Below are 23041 nucleotides of genomic sequence, written 5' to 3'. Positions count from 1 at the left end.
AGAAGTTATTTGTGTAAATTCTCCCACACGATCATTCTATTCTTTCAGACACAGATCAAATAAACAACAAATTCAAAGACAATTGTAATCACAATTAATTAATTTAATATACTATTAGTAAATAAAATAATATACACATTTGTTATCATTCATCAAAGCTGTTCTTACAATGATTTTGCATATCAAATTAACCTGGATAATCTTTTAAATAATTATTGTATACAAAATTAAGATAAATGTGCGTTAATGTCATTCTTTTTATACAAACAACCAAAGCACAGGAAATCAGAATTCATTCTATACCAAACCTTTTTTCCTGAGCCAGAGGGTTGTCCGTTAGGCTTAACTAGTCTTCATCAATTGATCCCTTTAGTGGAACTATAAACCCCCTGTAAAAATCCTGGATATGGCTTGCTTTTAACCCAATTCTCCCTTCTGTATATATTGTATTTTAGGAAAATATCTAACAGAAAAAAAAGTATTCCATATGGCAGTGTATTTAGGTCACTGTATTTAGTCACATGTGATGCAAAAGTGCACTGTTACTATGGAAATTGCCTAATTAAATTTAGAATAGATTAATATGCTACTTTCAGTAAGTTACCAATTGTAGAAGTCATACACAAATAGTTTATCTATCAATCTAAAATACTATCAATACCACTAGGATACACTGTCCACGAATAACTATCAACTTCACAAACAATCTTTCTTAAATTAAGGAACAAATCTTTTTACATTTTAAACAAACATTCTTAATGTTTAAACCACAATTATTACAATCTATGTACAATTTATGGAGAAAACTTTGCATCTCCAAAATAAAAACATCTGATTACCTCTAGTCACATGACCAAACATTTTTTTTCAAAACGCAAATAATATTAATATCTAAGATATACACATGATCAAAATATCTATAACAATTGTATAAAAATATTTTTTTCTGTTGAAAAACAAACTTAAATTACTCATAATTGAAATTATTTGATATCGTTTTGCTTTTTAAAACATTTAAAGATACAAGTTAGCAGTACTTGATGTAATTAGAAATTGTAACTATGGATTTTAATATTCAAAACAATGGAAATATTGACAGTAGTTGGTTAATCATTCAGATTATATACCATTTCCAAACCTTTAGTCACAAATAAGTAACAAAATGTAATTAATCGTACGGTTTAGAAGAAAGTGTAGTACCAACATAACAATTTATAACTCAACATTGTTAAATTATGTTGGTTTAATTATTTTCCGATTCCACACAATTGTAATCAGCGAAAAAAACCACAGTATTTGTGTATTCATTATATCCACTGAAACATTGCAGATTATAAAACAAGGGTGACTCCAAATTAAGAGACATATTACAACAATTTCGCTCTAATCAATCAAAAAAATGTCCATGCTTCCAGATACACGTGTAAATACTGTATATGGATATACACAAGATTCTTGAAAATGACAAAATAGACTGAAATATAGAATTCACAAAATGGGTTTTGTGTCTCTATTATTTGGAGTAACTCTTCTTTATATTAAAAAGAACAAGGAACTGCCCAGTTTTGTATCAAACCACATGGGCTTATCCTAAAACTAATATCATAATCAGGGCTTAAATCAGAATCAATAGTGTACCAGCATCATTATCAAACATTAGGACAAGATTAGATAATTCTTATCACCCACTAAACTGATAATATTAAAACATGTAACTATCTGTTACATGTTTTAATATTAACTACTTTAGTTTCTTCAAATTGCTATTCTATAGCCAATCAATGATTCCACTATATTGAATGTTTATCAGTACAACAGTGGCTAGAAGGCATCAAGGAGCATTCTGTAGCACCAGTATGCATGCAATAGTGTTTATAATTGTATAAAGTTTTGGTTTGGTTTAATGCATGTAGAAGCATGGTATAATGAACCTACACTGTTGTAGCATGACAGTCTTGTAGCACCAAATCAATATACACTTGAAACAGGTGGCGTTAAGATACTTTCCGTGTGACCTCCGTTCAAGAGTAATCATTACATTGATGTTACTCGCGCCTTTATTACTACAGACTATGCCTCACAGATTGAAGTACTTTTTGATCACAATATCTTTTGTCTGAAGGCTGAGTATATTAAAAAATTTCTAATGCAGCATCCCAAACCAGAACCTTGTAATTATTTATGCAAAGAAGCAATTGTAATTATAAATAGAAATAAGATTACTCAAGCCAATTCAGAAAGCGAAAAACAGACGTTGCGAGAGAGTCTCCAAGAAAAAGGCTAAAACAACTTGTGTGGTTGTTGATGATTTGTAACTTGTACAGCAGAGAGGAGTTCCCTGTGTATAGACTGTATGCAAAATATTGTACTTTGAAGAAATATATTAAATTTATAAGCTTCTTTGTAGCAAAGGCTATATATCACTGATAATACTAATTATATTTTGGTGTAGCATTCAACTTTCATTGTAGCATGTAGCAGTTATTAGTAGTTGCATCATATAACTATTTCTAGCAAGTTAATGCATTTTATCACGCTTCGTAGCAATCTGGTCCATTATGTTGCACTGTATATTGCACAAGGTTTGGACATGTATGTGTTTATGCGTTGGTGTAACCTTGAATGTCTGTACGTGGCGTGATTAATGGTGATCGTTCATCGGCTGAACTGTTCTTTACACGTAGTCGGTTATCCTCATCCTCTAATAATCTTGCTTTATTTACAGGCGGTCCTGAGAGAAATAACAGAATACATTAGTTTAACTAAAATAGATTACAAAAATTCATAAATAATGTATAGTGGAAAAAAAACCACATTAATACTTATACTTAATTATATGGCAGTGATGAAATACCACAACTCGAGTATACAGTAAAATCCCTTTTAGAGGGGAACCATCAGTTAATAGGAGGGTCCCCTAAATAGGTGTTGGTCGCAGAATTACATCATATACTGTTGCTTGTGCATTCAAAGGGATGTTCCTTAAACAGGGATGTCTCATTTTAAAAAAAGATGCCAAAAAAAAAATTCTAATTACATATTTTGGATCTTTATTTGAGATCAACCAACTACATTTACAGTATACTCATTCAGGCAATATAAGAAGTGGCACCTATTTTTCATTAGAAATAATCCATAATTGGATATATATCTTTACAATACAATAACACATACAACAGCCCAATAAAAAGGGCATTTATATCACATTATTTTTTTTAAACTTACCTATAAAACTCAAAAGTACTGGTAAAAATATAAGGCCGTGGGAAGCTCCAAACACTACAATGCCAAGGTACATTCTGAAGTAAAACACTTGAAATATCTGGGACTTTGAGAATGCTAATACAACAATACCAAGGAACTTAGTCAATGTTATTCCACTTAGTACCTGAATTAAAAAAAAGAAAGCAATAATTACTTATTAGTATAATTCAAAAGTAAAATGATATAAATAAGAACATCTCCTTATGTTAAATTGTCGATGGTGCAAATTTGTATTAGGGCTTTAACAGCACAGCCCAGAGCCAACTATTGCTTTACTGGAAAGAAGTTCCATTTTTTCAGTTTGATTTTTCCATTTTTCATTGTGCACATATGTCTACGCAAAGGATGAACCACCCAACGTCCAACACAAAGAACTTCTCAGATCACAGTCCGAACTCTTACCCTTGTGCAATCTGCTATTTAAAAAACTCCCTATTATACATATTTAGCAACAAAACTGTACGTATACTGATAACAATTTATAATTCAATTCACTTCTTTATTAAATTTTTATAATATAATTTTTATAACAATAAACTAATCAAACTGTTTTTAATTGAGATTTAATTAACTGAAAATGAATTCAAACCAAGTTTTGTTCCTTTTTAATTTATAACTTAAAATTAGATTTGCAAGAATAAAATACTTACAGAACTACCCATCTGTGAGAGGGCTGCAATGGAACGTTTCACGCGTGTTGGTTCAGTGCTAATGGCGAATGCTCTTGTGATGTGTGAACAGAACTCTACTGATATACCAACAGACTAGAAAAAAAAAGCAAAATAAAAATTAACTTAACTAAATTAAGTTCCTTTTAGGTAGTAAATATTTACTCTATTAAGACTCAAAATGAATTTATCTTTGAATCAAAATGTCAGTGTTTTGCCAAGATTGTAACACAGATGCTAATAATTAATATATAAATAAAATAAGATAAAAGGCATCAGAAGATTTGAACCTGGAACCTTCTCCTTGATATGCACATTACGAACTATTAAACCATTGTCATTGTATTGTTCGGATACCACGGTTGGCGTGGACAGCATTCACAAAATAAAATTAACTAACTATTTATATTATATTTTGTTAAATCTTATTTATGTGAAGTATTGTATGTGTGCTTATACAATTACAAATTAATGATAATAATGATTACAACTTACCATAACAAGATTCACAAGTGAGATGGCGTTCAAGTCCACGCTCCAGACGTACATAAGGCCAATAAGATCCAAGGTGATGAGAGCGATGGTAAGAACAATGATGAGGGCGGAGTATACGTCAAAACCGAGCAGTAGGAATGTAACGATGAAGATTGCGAGTAACGACATGCTCAGGTTGAACCAAGTATCGTGAACCATTGTTAAGTACTGCTCATAGTAGACGTAGATCACACTGTAGAAAATAAATGCAAAGATCATTAGTTAGTGATTGTTAGGCTTGAGTTGTAAGCCTCTAATGAAACTTTGTATTTATTCAGTATTTTATTATTCAACTTCTGTTTTCAATAATAGTCAATATAAACAATTAATTATTATTATTATTAAAAATATTACTGTAAATAATCACTGCTGTATATATTTTATACTTAATATTTTTTTGTAAAAATCACTGTAAATACACGTTATTATGGTTACCATTATTATACCCAAAAACTGTACGATTGATTGAATAAAGTTCACAGATCTAAAAGTAACTATAGTCCACACATTCCACAGATAATTAGAGCTATTAACTACACTTTTGAACTACAACAAATTTTCAATATATATTGCCTCTTGTTCATTTCACAAAGAAGTGTCTCCTTAACAGGGGTGTCCCAAAGGAGGGGTTTTACTATACCAGTAAATATGGCAACAGGATACAATGCGAACTATAGGGGAAGAGTATATTTGTATGTAGGTAACCAGTGGGATTTGACCTCTGACCCCTTCCCACAGTATTTACACAACCATGCTTACCTGTATGGATAAACATCAAAGTAGGTGCCATCATCATTGGTATGGTTCATCATTTTTGTGATATTATCAGCTACTTCTCGTGCATTGCGTAACGCTGAGATGTAATCAGACGATGTCTTCAATATGGAATGGTATGTCATAAAATATGTTGCTGTAAAAAAAATGTAAATATATTTATTTAAAATTTTAACTAAATTGTTTATTTTTTTGTTCTAGAAAATAATACAAAAACAAACTCATATTAAATAAATTTATCAAATAATAAATAATTCCTAAAACAAATCCATAAACAGTGTAGACCTATTTTTTTTTTGGTTGAATATTTTAAAATAGGCTATTATTATATTAGGCATTGGAAGAAAAAGCCAAAAAAATACTTTATATTAGAACAGCTCAAGTATTAAAGCAAATACAGTCATTTACAAGATGAAATATCGCACTTCAGTAATCAAAATTATGAAAACTCACCTCCAACTTTTGTTTTCTCCTTATTATCGAACGTCACTGCGGCTCCATAGGCTGCGTGTCCTCCCTTGCTGCATTTTACAGTTGGGTTGTCTTTCAAGAAAAACGGAAGAAACTTGGTAAACTCCTCGGGATCCGGCCGCTTCTGTTTCTCACTTAATGGTCGACATGTGGTACAGTTATCATTGTCCTCTGTGAACAATAACAAAGTGATTATTTAAGTTTAAGGTTTAAAAGGTTATGAGAAAAAAAGAGTGTAAAGTCTACATATGTTCAACAAACAGGAACAATAAGACTATTTGGTTGGTAAAAATTGGTATGGGGAAATGCATCAAAGATGTTCAGACTCATTACTTGCACACTATCTATACAATTTCACTTTCCCTTGTTTAACACTACACTTTGTTTTTTTGTATAATGATGTAATAATATGACACATTTTTCTAAATTATTATAAACTTAAACTTATCGGATGATACAATAGTGTTTAAAAGAATATTCATCGAACTATTATTTTAAGTTATTTATACGAGATGTATTGTTTGTTCGTTTGTTTTACCCCCAACATATATATTCTGGTTCTTACATTTTAAAGATATCAATATAATAAAAGGGACAAAATAAAAAATGATTATATTTTATCAGATATCAATGCCATTCAGCTCTGTTTACATTATCAAACTAGTTCGACAAACAAAAAGTGTGATGTGCCTAATGGTAGTAATATGCCCAAATATGGTAGTGATATGACATCATCATGTTTATATATGGGCACACACATTTTTTTGATAGTGTAGACAGAGTTTTTACAATGAATTCAATATACTAGACATTACCTGTTGCTGGGCAGAAGTTGCCATCATAATCTGTACGACAACATGTATATTCACCACCAGGACTGACCCAATCAAAGTAATCATCTAACCAGGAACTGGCAGGCTGTGCTATAAACGAACTACAACAAGGAAACACAAAATAATCAGTAATACTAATATAAATATTTTGCAAACAAAAAACACTTCTTTTGTTTTTTTACAGAAGTGAATAACTTTATTAACACTGCAAAATGGCCTATTTAAAGTCTGATTTTATTAATCTTCATTTTTCATGTTTTTGGGAGACAATACATCTTTAAGTGAACACCTTACTTACATTTGTATGAAATATGAAGAGAAAATGAATACTTACATATCAGATAATTGTGCAGCATTGTATACTTGTGATGTAAGAGAATCTGAGTTACAGCCTGAGCCACCACATATCATGTTTTGATTTTCAACTTCAGTGTAATTAAAGCCATCACGGACAACAAAGTAGACAGGAGGGCCTGCCGTCATGTAATTTGCCTGTGCATTGAATAGATCTATCACATATGAGCCCTGTCAAATAAAACAAAACATGATTATATTGGCGACAAAAAAGATAGTTAATTCTTCAGTAATCTGTAAATTGTATTGAAAAAATTGTTTACTCGGATGTTCAAATAAGGTAGATACCAGTATTGTTAATTCTTCCTATCTCTTAACGTTTCGTAAACAAATAAAAAATCACTTACATTTATTATAATCATTGTAATGACTTTATTTTCTTATACAGTCAACTCTCCCAATACCAGACACCTTTGGGCCGGCCAAATAAGTCTGGTTTTCCGGAAAGTCTGGTATTCGGAATGTGTTTTTAATGGTAAAAATAAATTTGGGACCTTTTGGTACTCAAAAAAAGTCTGGTATTGGGAGAGTTTCTGGTTTTCAGAGAGTCCGGTATTGGGAGAGTTGACTGTATATTTATTTACAAATGCATTTCTTTTCTTTTCGTTTTTGAGTCTTGCGTGACAAGAAATTTCTTCTTGCAAGATCACCATTTAATGGTATTGTTCCATTATATTTTACCATTGTTTTTTATTTTATTGTATTGTTTACCATTGATAGAAATTAATAAATGTTGAATGATAAATGTTTTAAATGGTTACACATTCTAAAGGTTCAAATAAATAAATTTGCAATGTCACAATGTGTCCAACACAAATTAAACTAAATAGAGCTTCTCAAATGATTAGTTATCCCCCAACTGAAATAGAAACTGCTATAGAAATAGAGGAAAACTATAGGAAATAGGGCCTTAATGAAAAAAAACAGACACTGAACATCCTCAAATGAATAGACATCCCTTAATATAGAAACTAATCAAAAATACATTTAACTATAGAATAACATGACCACACCAAAAAAAGACCATAACAAAAACAAAGGACCTAATTGGAAAAGTGTTATTTTGTTTTTAAGCTTTCTTGGAAATCCTTAGTTCATTTATTGTGTGCACATTCTATCTGTAATATTCAGTTCATTGTTTGTCTTTATACCTTTTGTATTCAAGTCACAATGCTTTTGTAATGTTAATTTAAAGGAACTAAAGTTTCACTTCGGTTTACAGCAGTTTAAACAAACCTACAGTATGTAAACAATAGCAAGGTATAGAAACTTAACAAGGACATTACATGGTTTCATCATTGTGGCATTGGTCATACTTCTAAATTTCATATTAAAGATGTATTGTTCCCTTGAAAAAATAATTCTTATAAATTTGTTTCTTGAATATGCCATTTTAATTTCACATAATGGTTAGCCACCTTGACCAAAAATTGGATAAAAAAATTATTTATCTGGAAAAACTAAGTAATAATAGTTAAATTGGCTGCCAACCGATGGGTTTTTTCGTGAATTTAACCGTTTATTTTGTCGTTTTATAAGTATAAAACATAATGTGTTTTTCTACGGAAGTGATTATCTTTATTAAAACCACAAAATAACTCATTCAAAGTCTGATTAATCTTAATTTTTCATGTTTTTATACCTCTTTAACTTTCAGAATAATGCTATGAACTAAATATATTTTGTTTAGTGAACCAGGTCAAGTTTGTGTAACTTGTTCTTTGTAAAATGAACAAACAAACTTAGAAATTGGAATGTACAAATCTTGGCATCTAAAGTTTTGCATTCTCAAAGCAAACCGCTTAATATTAAGATTTATAAGATAAGTTTAAAGATGTAGAATGTCTGAGGGAAAAAGATTATTTAAGATATGCAACAAAATAAATAAGACTGTAAAAATAATGATAATACTGGAGATGATTTGTAACAATAATGAAAAATCAGTATAACTCTTACTGGCAAAGATGAAGATTATGATGGAAAATAACAATTTCAAAACTGTGCATAACACTAGTAATATACTAATATAAATTTAGTACATCTAAAAATTACCTCAGGCATAGAAAGTTTTTGGTCCAAACCAATCTCTACTTTACTAAGTCCAATACCGGAAGCAAATGCTAGCAGTGCAAAAAATATGATCTGCAAATGAAAAAAGAAAATGTAATAAGTAAAAAAAAAGCCTGATTTTTTATTTCTGTTAAAAGTGCACAAGGCTATGATTAATAAAATAGTACTTTTTCAGAGTGGCATTACAATTAAATGTTTGTAAAATAATTTTCTGAAGCTAAACAATAAGACTGGAGTAATAGCATTGGTGGCCATTAAATATATTAAGTTTCTTGAAGATAGTGAAAATTAGGCTAGCAGAAGTTATAAACACCATAAAAAATGGATGGAAGAAAATTAGGTAAATTGATAATTTGAGAACGAAAGTATCAATTCATCAAGATTACTTACTGTTATGTATCGAACAACATCATTCATAAGGAAATTAGCATAGTAACAGACAGCACGATAGAGCAGACCGGGCTCTTTAGGTGCCTCTCCTGCCATCTTGTTCTTAATGCAACAACACATATCAAAACGATTATTCTGAAAATAAAAATAAAACATATTGATATTTTAAACATACAGTATCATTACAAAAATATGAAATTAATGAAAAAAACTTAGGGCAACTTTTTCAAATTAATTAATTGACTGATGAAGGACTAGTGTTGCCCGAAAACTCTGCTAATTTTTCTGGCTGTTTTACTTTATCTTTTGATTTAGTTTTTTGATTATTTTATTTTGTATCTCCATTAAGATCCAGCATTGTCATTATTTTCAGTAATTTGCCTTTGGATTTATATATAGTTTACGTAAACATTTGATCAAATATTACAGTTTGTTATATTTCAAGTAAAACAAAATATAAACAGACCTCCTGTCTCCCAGAGTCAAGTTCAAATTTGATATGGTTAAAAAGAAACATGGGATATATTTGAATTGGATAGCAGAATAGCAACAAAATGTGAAAAATATCTAATAAAGTGAAAAGCAACAATATGTCATGCTGTGTTTTAATAATAATAAACTTTGGACTTTGAAGCACATAATGTTTTGAGGGAAGTTATCAACAAACATAAAGATTGAGATAATAAGGACTTTTCAAAGACTTTTCTATTTTCTCTATGCACGATTCTTACCTCCTGTCTCCCAGAGTCTAATGCCAAGACAGCTATAAAACATGTAATCTGGAGCAAAAAGTCTATGAATACTGCGGTGGCGGCATACAAGGAGAATGCCTTTACAGCTGGCATATCCGACAAAGCTCCTATAGAATAGAAACATGTAATACACAGTTAAGAAACATAAAGTATGTATTTATACGATTTATAGCATACTGAGTCAGGTATAAGCCCAGTCAGGGATCTAAATATATTTGGAAAAATGTTAACTATTTTGAAGACAAGCTTTACCCTCTTCCACCCCTCCCTCTCTATGCCTATGTCTATTAGAGCACACTCATAAATACTCTTCATGTAATATAAGAACTGGATTAAGTCTAGGCTACATTAGCATTAATTTTGTTTATGGAAGCTGCACATCGGAGGGTCACATGATAACTATAGTCATGTGATCCTTAAACAATGGCAAACTCAAGGTTTGCTAAAAAAGTATACTAGTTTACACTATGCTTGAGACTTAGATAATGAGTTTTCAGTATGTGACTTTAACTAACGTGACAAATTATCAACAAAGTCACATTGACATTATTTTAAAGATACAATGACATTTACTTTGGAATGTAGCCAATGTATTGTGAAATACCTACCTAGATAAAAGGCAATGGATTCAGATGAACTTGTAAGCAGCATGCTGGGACCAACCTGGCCTAGGATACGACCAATATGCTCCGCACGAGACTCGTAATTATGACGAACGTCTCTCTGTTGGTCAAGTAAAATGTAGTATTTTAAATCATATAAAATGGCCTATAGCAATAAAACCACTTAAAAACTAATGGTTAACTCTACTGATAGTGGATTCTATAAATAACATTATGTTAGACAAGTTTATTTTCTCAATGCATTTTGGGAAGATTTTGCACCTTTTATAGAGTAAAGGAGTTTCCAGGGAGTTTCATATGAGTTGACTTCATTGACAGTAATCATTGTTAGGTGTGAGCTATTATTACAATTAAATACAGAATGTTAACACAATGTACTGCACATGGACTTTATGGACCTCTCAAGGTAACAAACTAATAGTAATGATGCCTAGGGGTAGCTACAAATCTATACAGTAAATATCACATTGTGGTAATTACCTGATACGCCTGAACTAAGATAAAGATGTTATCAACACCGACTGCAAGTACAAGAAACGGAACAACCTCAATCACAATCAATGTGGCTGGAACTTTAGCAAAGCTCAGTATACCAATAGCTGCGACGACCGAACACAGAACTAATGCAACACCCGACAAGCCTAACACAATCTTGGAGTCAATCTGTGTTGAAAAGAATACATGTTTTAGTTTAATCAACTTTTTTAATGCATGAGGAAATATATTTTCAGTGATTACAGAATAAGTACCCATTACATACGAACTACTATAACCCACCATGATTTTAAAAGCTTTGTGAGGTACATTTTAGCCTGTATTACCAAGATACAGTACTGTAGACTACCTAGTGATGCACTCCTATTCAGGGGACAATGTTTTAAAACTACTGCTAACCCCTATTTACGGAAAACCTCTATTATGGGCACTTGTTTGGGACACAACACAGTAGTAGAGGTTATACTGTTTACTTTCATTTCAGTTTTATGGAACAAAAATGAATTTAAAATTATTGAGCTTAGATTCATGTTCACATTTGATATGGTTAAAAAGAGACATGGGATATATTTGAATTGGATAGGAGAATAGCAACAAAATGTGAAAAATATCTAAGAAAGTGAAAAGCAACAATAGGTCATGCTATGTTTTAATAATAATAAACTTTGGTCTTTGAAGCACATAATGTTTTGAGGGAAGTTATCAAATGCTATAAAGCATTATCTTCAGACGTCAGTCTACTCATAATTACATCCTCTTAAAGAGAAACTTGTTTTATTAAAAAAAATCTAGACATCTAATTCAATTTTATTAGAACTTACCAGTAGGCGTTCAATACTGTTGTACTGTCCGAGGGCAAAGGTCACATACGCAAACATGAGTAGATAGCTAAGAGCAATAGTCAGGATATCACTGTTACTCTCACGGTCGATTTCATCTTCCACCGATCGCTAAAGAAAAAAATTAAAGTGATACATTTGTATACAAGATAAGGCTTATTTATCAAAAATAGTAAAATCTAATTTTTGTTGAATACAGCAAACTTTATGATTAGGCCGATTTCATACTGTATTATATCTCTCAAAAAAAAAAAAATATTTATTTATAAAATATCAGAAATTATAATGTTTTTTACTCAATATGAATGAAAGAAATAAATGTTTATTTGAATTGAATAAGTTTACAATTTAATGTTTTGAAATAATGGTTCTAAAATATGAAGTGCTAATAATGAACCTAATTTAATTTATACATTTTTTATGATATGGCTAGATTTTATTTAGCTATTTGCTCAGTGATAGACTAAAGAAGAAGTGGTCAGTTGTTACTATCTATGTAAAGTATGAACAATGGTGGTACTCTGCTATCTAAGAATTTAAAACTACATTTTAATATTTACCTCCGCATAGAAAGCAATGGTTAGATTTGGATTTCTGTTTTCAGCAGTGAATTGCTTCATATAAGTCAGATATCCCTTCTCCCATACTTTAGCCTTTTCCAGTCTTGGGTCCTCATTCTTATAGTTGTTAACAGTCATAGTGATGACCAGGGCTGTTGCATTGTTGTAGTTAGCAGCTGTTGTGTGAAAGAAAAGCGTTTAATAATTAACTAAAATATTAAAACACATTGATTAAAGTTGTTTTCACGTCTTTATTTTAATTTTCAAATCTAGCAATTACTAAAAATGTGGTTGAAACATTTGTAAAAATTAAAGATAGTCATTTAGAGGTAAATTCAACATGGCTTTATATGCTCCACACAATACATTTTATGAAGAAAATACACTCGAGAACCTGTGACTAGGGGTAGGCCGAGTCTTAGTATATTGCTCATGTGAATGTGTCCCTTACAAACTAATTTGTTTACGAATAAAATAATATAATATTTCTTCTTCTGCAACATATAAATAATTTTCTTCAACATAATATAATTGTTTTAGTTCAAAATGTTATTGTTTTTATGTATTTAGGTACATGTGGCCAAGGATTACCAATAGTAAATTGTTCTTATATTTATTCTGTTTCAGAATAAATGTAATACTTGTTTCTAACTAAAAATACAGTATGATTTCTTCTATGAATAACCCTTTGTAGCTTGAACGTTATTATAACTAGAGATAACAACACTGTTTGTCAAATTACAGATGTTATATAAATCAAGCAAATGCAAATTAAAAGTTATGTAACGAATCATGTGCCTTCCTGATGCCAGCCATGGTGGTACTTCCTGTCATTATTAAAACGTCCCACCAACAATAAAGGGAAGGTAGTTATAGGAATAAGTAATACCATGTCTTACCATCGTAACCTCCTACAGCAAGCCAGGGAAAGATCGGTCCTCCAAACGTACCCATACATGGCGTGTGCAGCCGAGAAGTGTCGTTAAGAGATGTGGGAGCACTGAAATAGGATACAAAATTGGAAACAGATCATTATTAGAAAAAAAAAGAAAACTGAAATATTATTGACATAAAACTTGAAAAATATTGTATCATCAGTGTTTACGGAATGCTTTGTACTACAGTAATACCAATTATCATGCATACCTGCATATTACTGTACTGTAAATGAAAGGATTGACAATTTCTTTCACAAAAACCACAAAGTGAAACACTTTAATATTAGTAACGGCACAGTTATATTTCAATATTTACTATATAATAACTATAGCATTTTGTTTCCCTGGTTACATTCAATATTGTTATTCACACTGTATAAAAATTATGCTTGTTTGTCCTAAAGTACAATAAAATTCCTATTAAGGTGACAGTGTTTTCTATCAATCGTTCATTTACAAGAGAATGTTTCCGCTTAAAAATCACATGAATAGGGATGCCCCAAAAGAGGAATTGTAGTTTTCAAATTGATGAGAACATTCAATAACCTAACTATAGTAATACAGTATCAGTAAAAATGTACATTTTATTGTTATTTATATTATAACAAAGTGGTACAGTAGGTAGGTAATTTTTTATTATCTATTAGCTATGACAAAAACCTAATGGTAACAGCTAATACATTTCCCAATGTACTAGATTGTATAATCAAAGGTTGGAGATTATAGTAGCCAAAACAAGCTAATACCAGCTACAGGTTACATAAGTCACTATTCAAATAGAGTGTGGCCTGATAAATAACGTCATGAGTCACTGACTAATAATCAATTATTCAACTTATGCAGGGAGGTTTAGTAGATCCCATTGCAGTTTCTGCTAAAGTTGATCATTGATGAATTTTTAGATCAAAGTTCAACAGACAATGAAATGGAGAAACACATTGATCTGTTTAAAAGGTCATCTAGAGAAAAAGGAAACTTGGTTTATAAAAAATGTTTCCTACTGTATATACTCAATCTTTTTGGCCTATTGGTAATAACTAATAGGCCATCATCTTATAATATAATTATATAAGACACCATAAAATTATTTAGTTTTTTTACAAATATAATATGGATTGATGAACTTTTTACAAAAAGGAAAGACAAAAAGATACAAAAAAAAAAATTAAAAGGAGATAAACTGTAAGTCATGATTTTCAAGTTTAAGATGGGCTAAAAAGTGGCCAGTCACTCCATGGTACAGACGAGGCTAAATGAAATCTAAATTCCAAGTATAGTATTAGAATATATATTGCAATCATCAATGACTTGCTGGATATTCTAGCAATTGTTAATTTGAGAACAAAAAGGTGTTTAAGAGGATTTAGTAGCTAAAAGTACTTTTATTGCACTTACACATTTCCTGGTTTAATGGATATAACATAGATTATTCTCTATAATACCACTACCAAATCAAGTGCAAATAAAAAGTTTCAAAAGGTCTTCAAAGCACAAAGTTTGAGAAACAAGAATTATATTGCAGAGAATTATTTCACTAGGTGTAGCACATCAACAAGCTATACAAAACTACCTTACAAGTTACACTACACATTATAAAATGTGTACAAAACATTCAATACAAAACTATACTATGTTTCGTATCACAAAATTCAGTTTGATAGCAATATTGCTAAAGTTTCAAATTAAGAATTTTTCCCTGTAGTATGATTATTATTGAATAAAACTAACTTACACAATGCATGCCATAAAGTGGTCATGATAGTCTGCCACTGTCCAGAATCCTTGCTGGTCCTTCTGTACCCTGTCCAGTTCTTTATGGCTATTCTGCCAATAGTTAAGGACGCTCATTATGGTACAGTTCTCAGATAGAGGCTTGTAACAGATATCGTCTAAGGTGATGGTTGAGTCTTTATAAGGAACTTTCAGATTCGCAATGCTATCTTGAAGATCCAAAACCTTTTAGGAAGAAAATAAACAAAGGTTTCATTTTCACCACCCACAAAAGCACAGTACATTTTAGTTCATCAATACAATAAAAAGAGAAATGTTAATCAAATCATCTACGACAATGGGGTCTTAGTAGTGTAATAATATCACATTATGTAATTGTAAGGGATTTAATTTGGTGTCATTGTCCCAGTCCAGATGTAAATATAAGTAGGGTATTAGTTCGGGTACAGTACTGTAGCAGTGAATATCACTAACCTGGTGCAAAATTTCTTTCTGTAAGACTGGTCCGAATGGAATGGTCTCACCTTGGTAGGTTTCATATGGTTTTGCATGAAATGATGGAGCTGTGATAATGAGTTGTTCCGTGCGATAGAAAGGTCCAAAGTTGTCATCGAAGTAGTTCTTCTCCAATCTTGACTGGCTCTTTGGTGGTGACCACAATTCAACTGGATCTGTGATGACTATAAACTGTCTGATGCCAATACCCGCTCCACAAATGACGACAAGTCCGATGAAGAGAACGACAAACGGATGACCAGCACACATCGTTCCCCACTTTTGGAATAGCATGTTGAGCATCTGCTGTTCTTTCTGTCCAATAGATTCCCGACATCCGACATCTTTCTCTGTGATCGCTGGCTTACGATAAAATATATCCTCATTTGCTGCGTTAAGCGAGGTTCCTTGGTGACATTTGTTAGATTTTACACAGCATATAAACGCCAAGGTAAAAACCATTACAAAAGCAATAAAACCCATTATCATAGCAAAAGTGACACAGCCTAATTTACCTACCATACACGGCGGTGTGGGCATTGGACGTGGTGGCGATGGTGGACACGTTGCCGGGCAATCCTGACAACTGCAAGGTAGTGAGCTGTTGCCTACGCCCTCACTACATTTATGAGCAGTGTGGTTAGCGGCTACCATGTTATCTGGAAGTGGATTATCGGTGATTGTGAAATTAATGGCAAACGGTGTCTGTCCATTGTTGATGTCACCCATGAAATTGAGGAAACATTCTGGTGCGCATTTATCATAGCCGCCACAAAGACCGCAGAAAAGAGATAATGCTTTCACATTTGAACTTGGAAAGTTGACATGGTAGCAAGAATTATAGAATCCATCAGCGTAATCATGTGCTAAAATGTAATCGATGGAAGTGATGGCGGTAGTAGAATTGGTGATGTTTTTCGGGGAATTTTCTGCGGCAAGTACTTTTGTTTCTTTAATTTCCTCATTGGTTACATCTTGACCGATGTCCTTTGGGGTCAGTTTTTCAATTTTCAAATAAGAAGAATCTGTGACATTTATAACTTTCGTTGGATTTACAAAAAGACTGTTATCAGGACTGCATGTCATCATACAGTAGAGGTTGGCAAAGTTACGATAACATGAAGGACATCTTGCGAACGTCTGCTGGGGAACTTGGAGACTTCCTTGAAATGTCTTCATCTGTGATGTTGAACAGCATGTCAGTGGGTGGTCACCAGTTACTAACCATGGACAGAGATCATTCAGAATTTTAAGTCCTTCTGGATCCATTAGAGGCTTTGCTTTGCCATTATAAAAGCAGTTTACTGGCTTGCCTGTATCAGGATTTGTTCCGCATTGATCGTACCATATACATCGGCCTGGTTCATGAATAACTTTAGCACTCTGTTACAAGAAAGAAAAACAATTTCATTAAATTTGAACATTTGGGAAAAAATCTAAATGCTAATAACCATGTTACTAAAACATAATTAAAAATAATAAATATTATTCTTTTGAAAACATGTCTTAACTTAAAATGTGAAATTTTTTATAGTAAAAAGTGCTTAAATTAATCATTGACGGTGTGGAAATTATGAACAATTTAGTTTTTATTAAAATCAATAACACAACTGTACTTGAAAGGCCAAGGGTCATTTATATAAGATTGACACCCAATCTTAAATCCTAAATGTAACAAATTGCATTGCAATGCTTTGTATAATGTTTTCTTTCAAAGAACCTATTCCAAGAGATTTTGAAATACTGTAGGCCAATTATATCTCAATGGCACTGACAGTTGTTATATTTAAACAAATATTGGCACCTAGAATAGATAGTAGAGAGTGCTATACTGATTATAAATTGTATTGACCCAGCATTACATAATGGTTTATGGGTTTATCAAAATAAGTTATCTTACAATTGAAGGGGTTGTACTATGTAACTTAAAATTTCAGTAGGCCTATTTTTAGGGCACAATTTACATCCTTTTAAATTAAGAAATAAAACTACAGTTATGCACTACTTTTAATATTATCCTAACCTACTTAATTTTCAGATTTTCTGATTCAATTTCAAGAAGCAACAAATTTAAGATTTGATCAAATTCTCCTTTCATTTTTCGAACCCAACAAAAACAAAATTGAATGTTATATAAATCTGATGAATGCGGCCTAATTGATAGCATCCAGATGATGTTACACACTCACTGCCAGCAATTTGAAAGTTACATGAATCAGTTACTTTCTAATGGTTTAAAGTTCTTACTAGAAAGTTTGAATTTCAACATCATGAGGGTATGGTCTGACATACTGGTAGAAATTAATACCACCTATAAGGATTAGTGACTTGATATGGCTTGTTTTATTATTTTACTTATTACTTGTACTGTACATAATAATTCGGGTTATTTTAGTTATTAGTTTACCTCAATTTAAAAAAAAAACAATGCTAAAGTATGCACGTTCAGCAATCACACAAGGTTTTTTTACGCCGTGGCTAAAGATACGGTACCGTATTCTAACTTCTGTTTACTAAAGGTACGGTAAAATTGTATTACGTCATAATCAGCCAATGGGGTGCTGGTACGTGTGTGTGACGTCATCGTATAAGGACTTTCGATTTTTTTTCATATCGCATCTGTTGTATGTAGAGAATTCCTGTCGGCGGCGCCAGGCTGCATGGATGTGTGAGGGTTTTAATTTTTATTCCAAATGGCCTATTTAGGCCTACAGTATATTTTTTATTAAACTTTGTTTACAATGCAACAAGCAAATGCGGACAATAAAGGGGCCCTCAACAAATACTATGATTTCGGGGCTGAGTCACAGAAATCAGCGCACACATAATAATAATAATAATAATAATATTTATTCGGTCATCAATGCAGCCTGGCATCGCTTTCCTTACACAAACAAACTTATATGAGGTTATAGTACGTAGTAAGTAGGCCTAGGCCTCTTTTGAAACGGTTTTCTGTATTCTAGAATTAAAATCAACATGTTTTGGCTTTTCAATAATAATAACAGACGTAGGCTACATTTAGTTTTTGTCACACAGGACGGCGATAAATGAAGCATAAAGAAAATGCGGTTGATCAATGTTTTCGCGATATGAAAAAAATCCAAAGTCCTTATACGATGACGTCACACACGTACCAGCACCCCATTTGGGTGATTATGACGTAATGCAATTTTACCGTACCTTTAATAAACAGAAGTTAGAATACGGTACCGTATCTTTAGCCACGGCGTTCTTTTTAGGCCATGCTATTGATAATGATAGCCATGAAACTTTGTCTTTCATTTGTTTTTCTAATAAATAAATATTTAAATGAAAAAGATTGATGACAAAGAATATGTACACATCATAATCACTATATTAGCGACTAGCAAAACCGCTAGAGGGCAGCAGACATATTTAGGGAATAGACAAGTGCGACCCTTAACCTGTTAAAAAGGGGTCAACTTGCGCATGAATTTACGAACTCTGATTGGCTATTCAGAAAAAACGAATGACTGTACGATCTTTTCCGGAAAATTCCGATGAAAAATTTGAAATTCCTTTGCCCACATGTCTTCGCGATGACATTTTATTTTGGGCTCGAAATGTTAGTAAAATTTTTGGTTTTACATAAATATCACCTATATTGGATCACAAAAGGTTTTTAATCACCTGATGCTTGGTGAGTAAGCAATTCTAGGCCGCGAAGTGCCTGATGACGTCATCACACAGCCTGGCTGAGGTGGGGGTATTCCTCCGGGACATTCGCGCAGTCCGGGGAGAGGGTAAACGGCGCTAGTTCCGTTTCGCACCTGTCATTTATTTCGACTCAAAATGTGTTAAGAAACTTTATCGTGAGTACCACACCTTAGAATTAGGCCTCAAAAATACTTTTACGAAGGAGATCACACAAAAAGTAAAAAATAAATGCTTTAAAGTGATGAATTTACAGACGTGTTTCTCGCACATCGGTTCCATACGCCATGTTCAATGTTGTAGTTTTTATGGAGCGCCAAAAGAGCAATCATAATAGAGGGCTAAAAACTCAATATAATGCGTATATTTAATGCATTTATTGGTGAAAATTACGTTCAATTTTAATATATTTTGTCAATGTCAATGCAAAAAAAAATGTTACTGTTGATACTGTACATGGTTTTCGCAGTTTTCGTTAACTTTTAAGAATGAAAATCGACAAATTCATCATCATATTACATGTACTGTAGTTTTTATTTATACCTCAATGATCTAAATAATATTCCTCTTAGTCTTATTAGGCCTAGGCTAGGTAGTGATTACTCCATGGTAGTGATGCTGATTTAGGCCTAGGGTTTTGTTGCATTGACATTGACAAAATACAGTATAGTAAAATTGAACGTAATTTTCACCAATAAATGCATTAAATATACGCATTATATTGAGTTTTTAGCCCTCTATTATGATTGCTCCTTTGGCGCTCCATAGAAACAACAACATTGAACATGGCGTATGCGAAATTGATGAACCGATGTGCGAGAAACACGTCTGTAAATTCATCAATTTAAAGCATTTATTTTTTACTTTTTGTGTGATCTCCTTCGTAAAAGTATTTTTGAGGCCTAATTCTAAGGTGTGGTACTCGCGATAAAGTTTCTTAACACATTTTGAGTCGAAATAAATGACAGGTGCGAAACGGAACTAGCGCCGGGTAAACATAAAATAAGTACTTTCTATCTTATTTTTGTGATTTTGACACAATTTCCAAACAAAATGTGGTACTATGCAAATATATATTTGTCACCATCAACTTTCTAATTAAAAATATGTTCATAAAATGTATTTATATGTGTTTTAGTAGTATTTTCACCCAGTGACTATTTGTGTACAAGGTCACAAACGCGGGGTGGGGATTCCTATGTAAACAAAGCATAGTAGGCCTAGTGATGGTGCCAAATTTTTACACCTTATTTTATTCATAACTTTCTAAATACTCAATCAATTTTGTTGATTTAAAGTTTAAAATGCTTACGATTATATACTCTTTCAAACTGAACACTATTCAAATGCAGAAAGATAAATTAAAAAATATATGCCAGTCCCTAACTATATACAGTAATGTTCCTTAAAATGTAGGCTTATCTAGGTCTAATAAGCTTACAGTTTACATGTACAGCAAATTGTCACACACACACAGTGTACATAACCTAGGCTACCCTACTAGGCCTCGCCTTCTTACTGATTGATAATAAAGACATTAGGCCTACCTAGAGGCCTAGCCTAGCCTATCTAGCTAGGCCCTAGCTAGGCTAGACAATTCTAAAATAAAGCAAACAAAACACTTACCTGTGCTATAAAAATATAAATTGATAATATTGCTAAAACCTTCAGATGAATTAATGTTAACATGATTATTCGTTATCTCAATGTTGGTGGATTTTCCAAGCAACTATATTATCAAGGTGGGCTGGTCCGCTGCCGGTCGATTTTGGGCTAGGCAAGCTAGGCTGGCTGTGTTGTGTGAAAAACACAACCTCCTCACTTCTCGTTCGTCGATTTGTAACTAACTGATGGCCTAGCCTTCTGTCACGTGAATAGTTTGGGGGCGTCAGCATAATGAGACGATCGTTCGATTCACACACGAGACGATTCCATCATTAAATAGGTATGTTTAATTATATAACTACCCTAGAAAATGACTACAAAAACGTCAATTTCTAAACTCAGTTAACGTTTTGTACAAAATAATACAAATAACAATTATGTGCATTACATTTAAATAAAACCAAACATAAGAATAGCGAATTAGATTATATTGTCAGATTATAACTTCCATTTTTATATAATGACCATTTCCACTTACCACATACCATTGCGGTTGGCTCAGATCCGAGAGGAACTTTAAATATTAGAAGACTCAGGACTGCGTCATCAAATTAACAATAGGTTTATATGAACAATTATAGGTGATAGTTCATACATATAGTGGGGTGTACTCAGTGTAATTAACTCTTTCATATTGTCTTTTCGGCATTTATTTTGTCAATAAAAAAAACAAACAGACTAAATAAACGTATTCATCCGGATCTTAAATGGAATTTAGTCTTGCTGCAGTGTGACTGAAACTATTACATCGGCAAAACTTTAATTTTTTCATGATTATCCCAAATGTTACAATATCTATGCTTGACACTATTTTGTCAATTATTTATTGTTTACTTGACCTTTTAAAATCCTAATATTTGATTGGTCAGCTGTACTCTCAATAGGTTTTTTTAGATATTGCGAACTATTATTTACTTAAAACGTATAAACAGCAGAAAGTTAAGTTTTATCAAAGAACAGCATGTTTTAATTTAATAATTTCAAATCTGTTCCAGTTTTAGTTCAGATTTGTAGTAAGTACAGCAGTAGTATGCTGATATTTGAATGGTAAGTAGGTCTCAATATGTTTATCAAATACAAGAGACTTTTATTTACACTAATTTTAGTAAAAACAGAAAACAAATATCTTCATAAAAAAAACATTCAGTTATCAACTTTCATATCATTCACAAATATTTTTAGTTTAAAAAACATTTAAAAGCACTATATTTCAAATAATGTTACAATACCGATTGATGTGAAGCGCCGCTGATTATAATTAAATGTTGTATAATGTGTGCTATACAAGTAATAACAATAATTTTTTTTAAGGTACAATTTCATAATTTATGTTTTTCAATACAGTATTAGTATTTTAATATTACTTCTGTTGGTTCTGTGTGTTTAGTTGTGATTTTTATAAGTATTGGCCCCTATCTACTTGTTGTAACAAGCCATGTTGGGCTTCGAGGGTTCAATTTTATCTGACAGTAATTTGTTGTGCATTCAATTGACAAATAAAGACATGTATGTATCAATATCAAATTTAAAACTTCTGTTGTCAGATAGTATTTTCCAGGGGTGTCTCGAAAACAGAGACCAGAGACCCAGGGTCTCTGTTTTTGAGAAAATCTCGAAAACAGAGACCCCACTAAAACGTCTCAATATTACGTAATATAGGGGGGTCTCTGTTTTTGAGTTCTCGAAAACAGAGACCCCCACTAAAATGTCTCAATATTAAGTCAATATTACGTTATATAGGGGATCTCTGAGACCCCCTATATAACGTAATATTGAGACGTTTTAGTGGGGTCTCTGTTTTCGAGAACTCGAAAACAGAGACCCCCTATATTACGTAATATTGAGACGTTTTAGTGGGGGTCTCTGTTTTCGAGATTTTCTCGAAAACAGAGACCCTGGGTCTCTGG

The 23041-nt window shown here is 32.1% G+C and overlaps 1 protein-coding gene across 1 annotated transcript; it reads right to left on the bottom strand.

Moving 5' to 3' along the window:
• Nucleotides 1-114: 114 nt before the first annotated feature.
• On the bottom strand, nt 115-21336 carry LOC140054293 (NPC intracellular cholesterol transporter 1-like). Its single transcript, XM_072099233.1, has 19 exons — nt 21096-21336; nt 15771-17174; nt 15298-15521; nt 13527-13627; nt 12628-12803; nt 12050-12178; nt 11214-11396; nt 10719-10833; nt 10090-10217; nt 9359-9493; nt 8951-9040; nt 6879-7069; nt 6527-6645; nt 5694-5882; nt 5226-5376; nt 4428-4659; nt 3915-4028; nt 3226-3388; nt 115-2731 (listed from the first exon to the last, which is right to left on the bottom strand). The coding sequence occupies exons 1-19, from the start codon at nt 21156-21158 to the stop codon at nt 2601-2603; spliced, it is 4038 nt and encodes a 1345-aa protein (XP_071955334.1). The 5' UTR covers nt 21159-21336; the 3' UTR covers nt 115-2600.
• Between the last annotated feature and the right edge of the window lie 1705 nt (nt 21337-23041).

Source organism: Antedon mediterranea, chromosome 1, assembly GCF_964355755.1.
Source record: "Antedon mediterranea chromosome 1, ecAntMedi1.1, whole genome shotgun sequence".
NCBI classification, from domain to species: domain Eukaryota; kingdom Metazoa; phylum Echinodermata; class Crinoidea; order Comatulida; family Antedonidae; genus Antedon; species Antedon mediterranea.
Note: the sequence above shows the minus strand (reverse complement) of the source record. Positions and strands in the feature narration are given on the sequence as shown.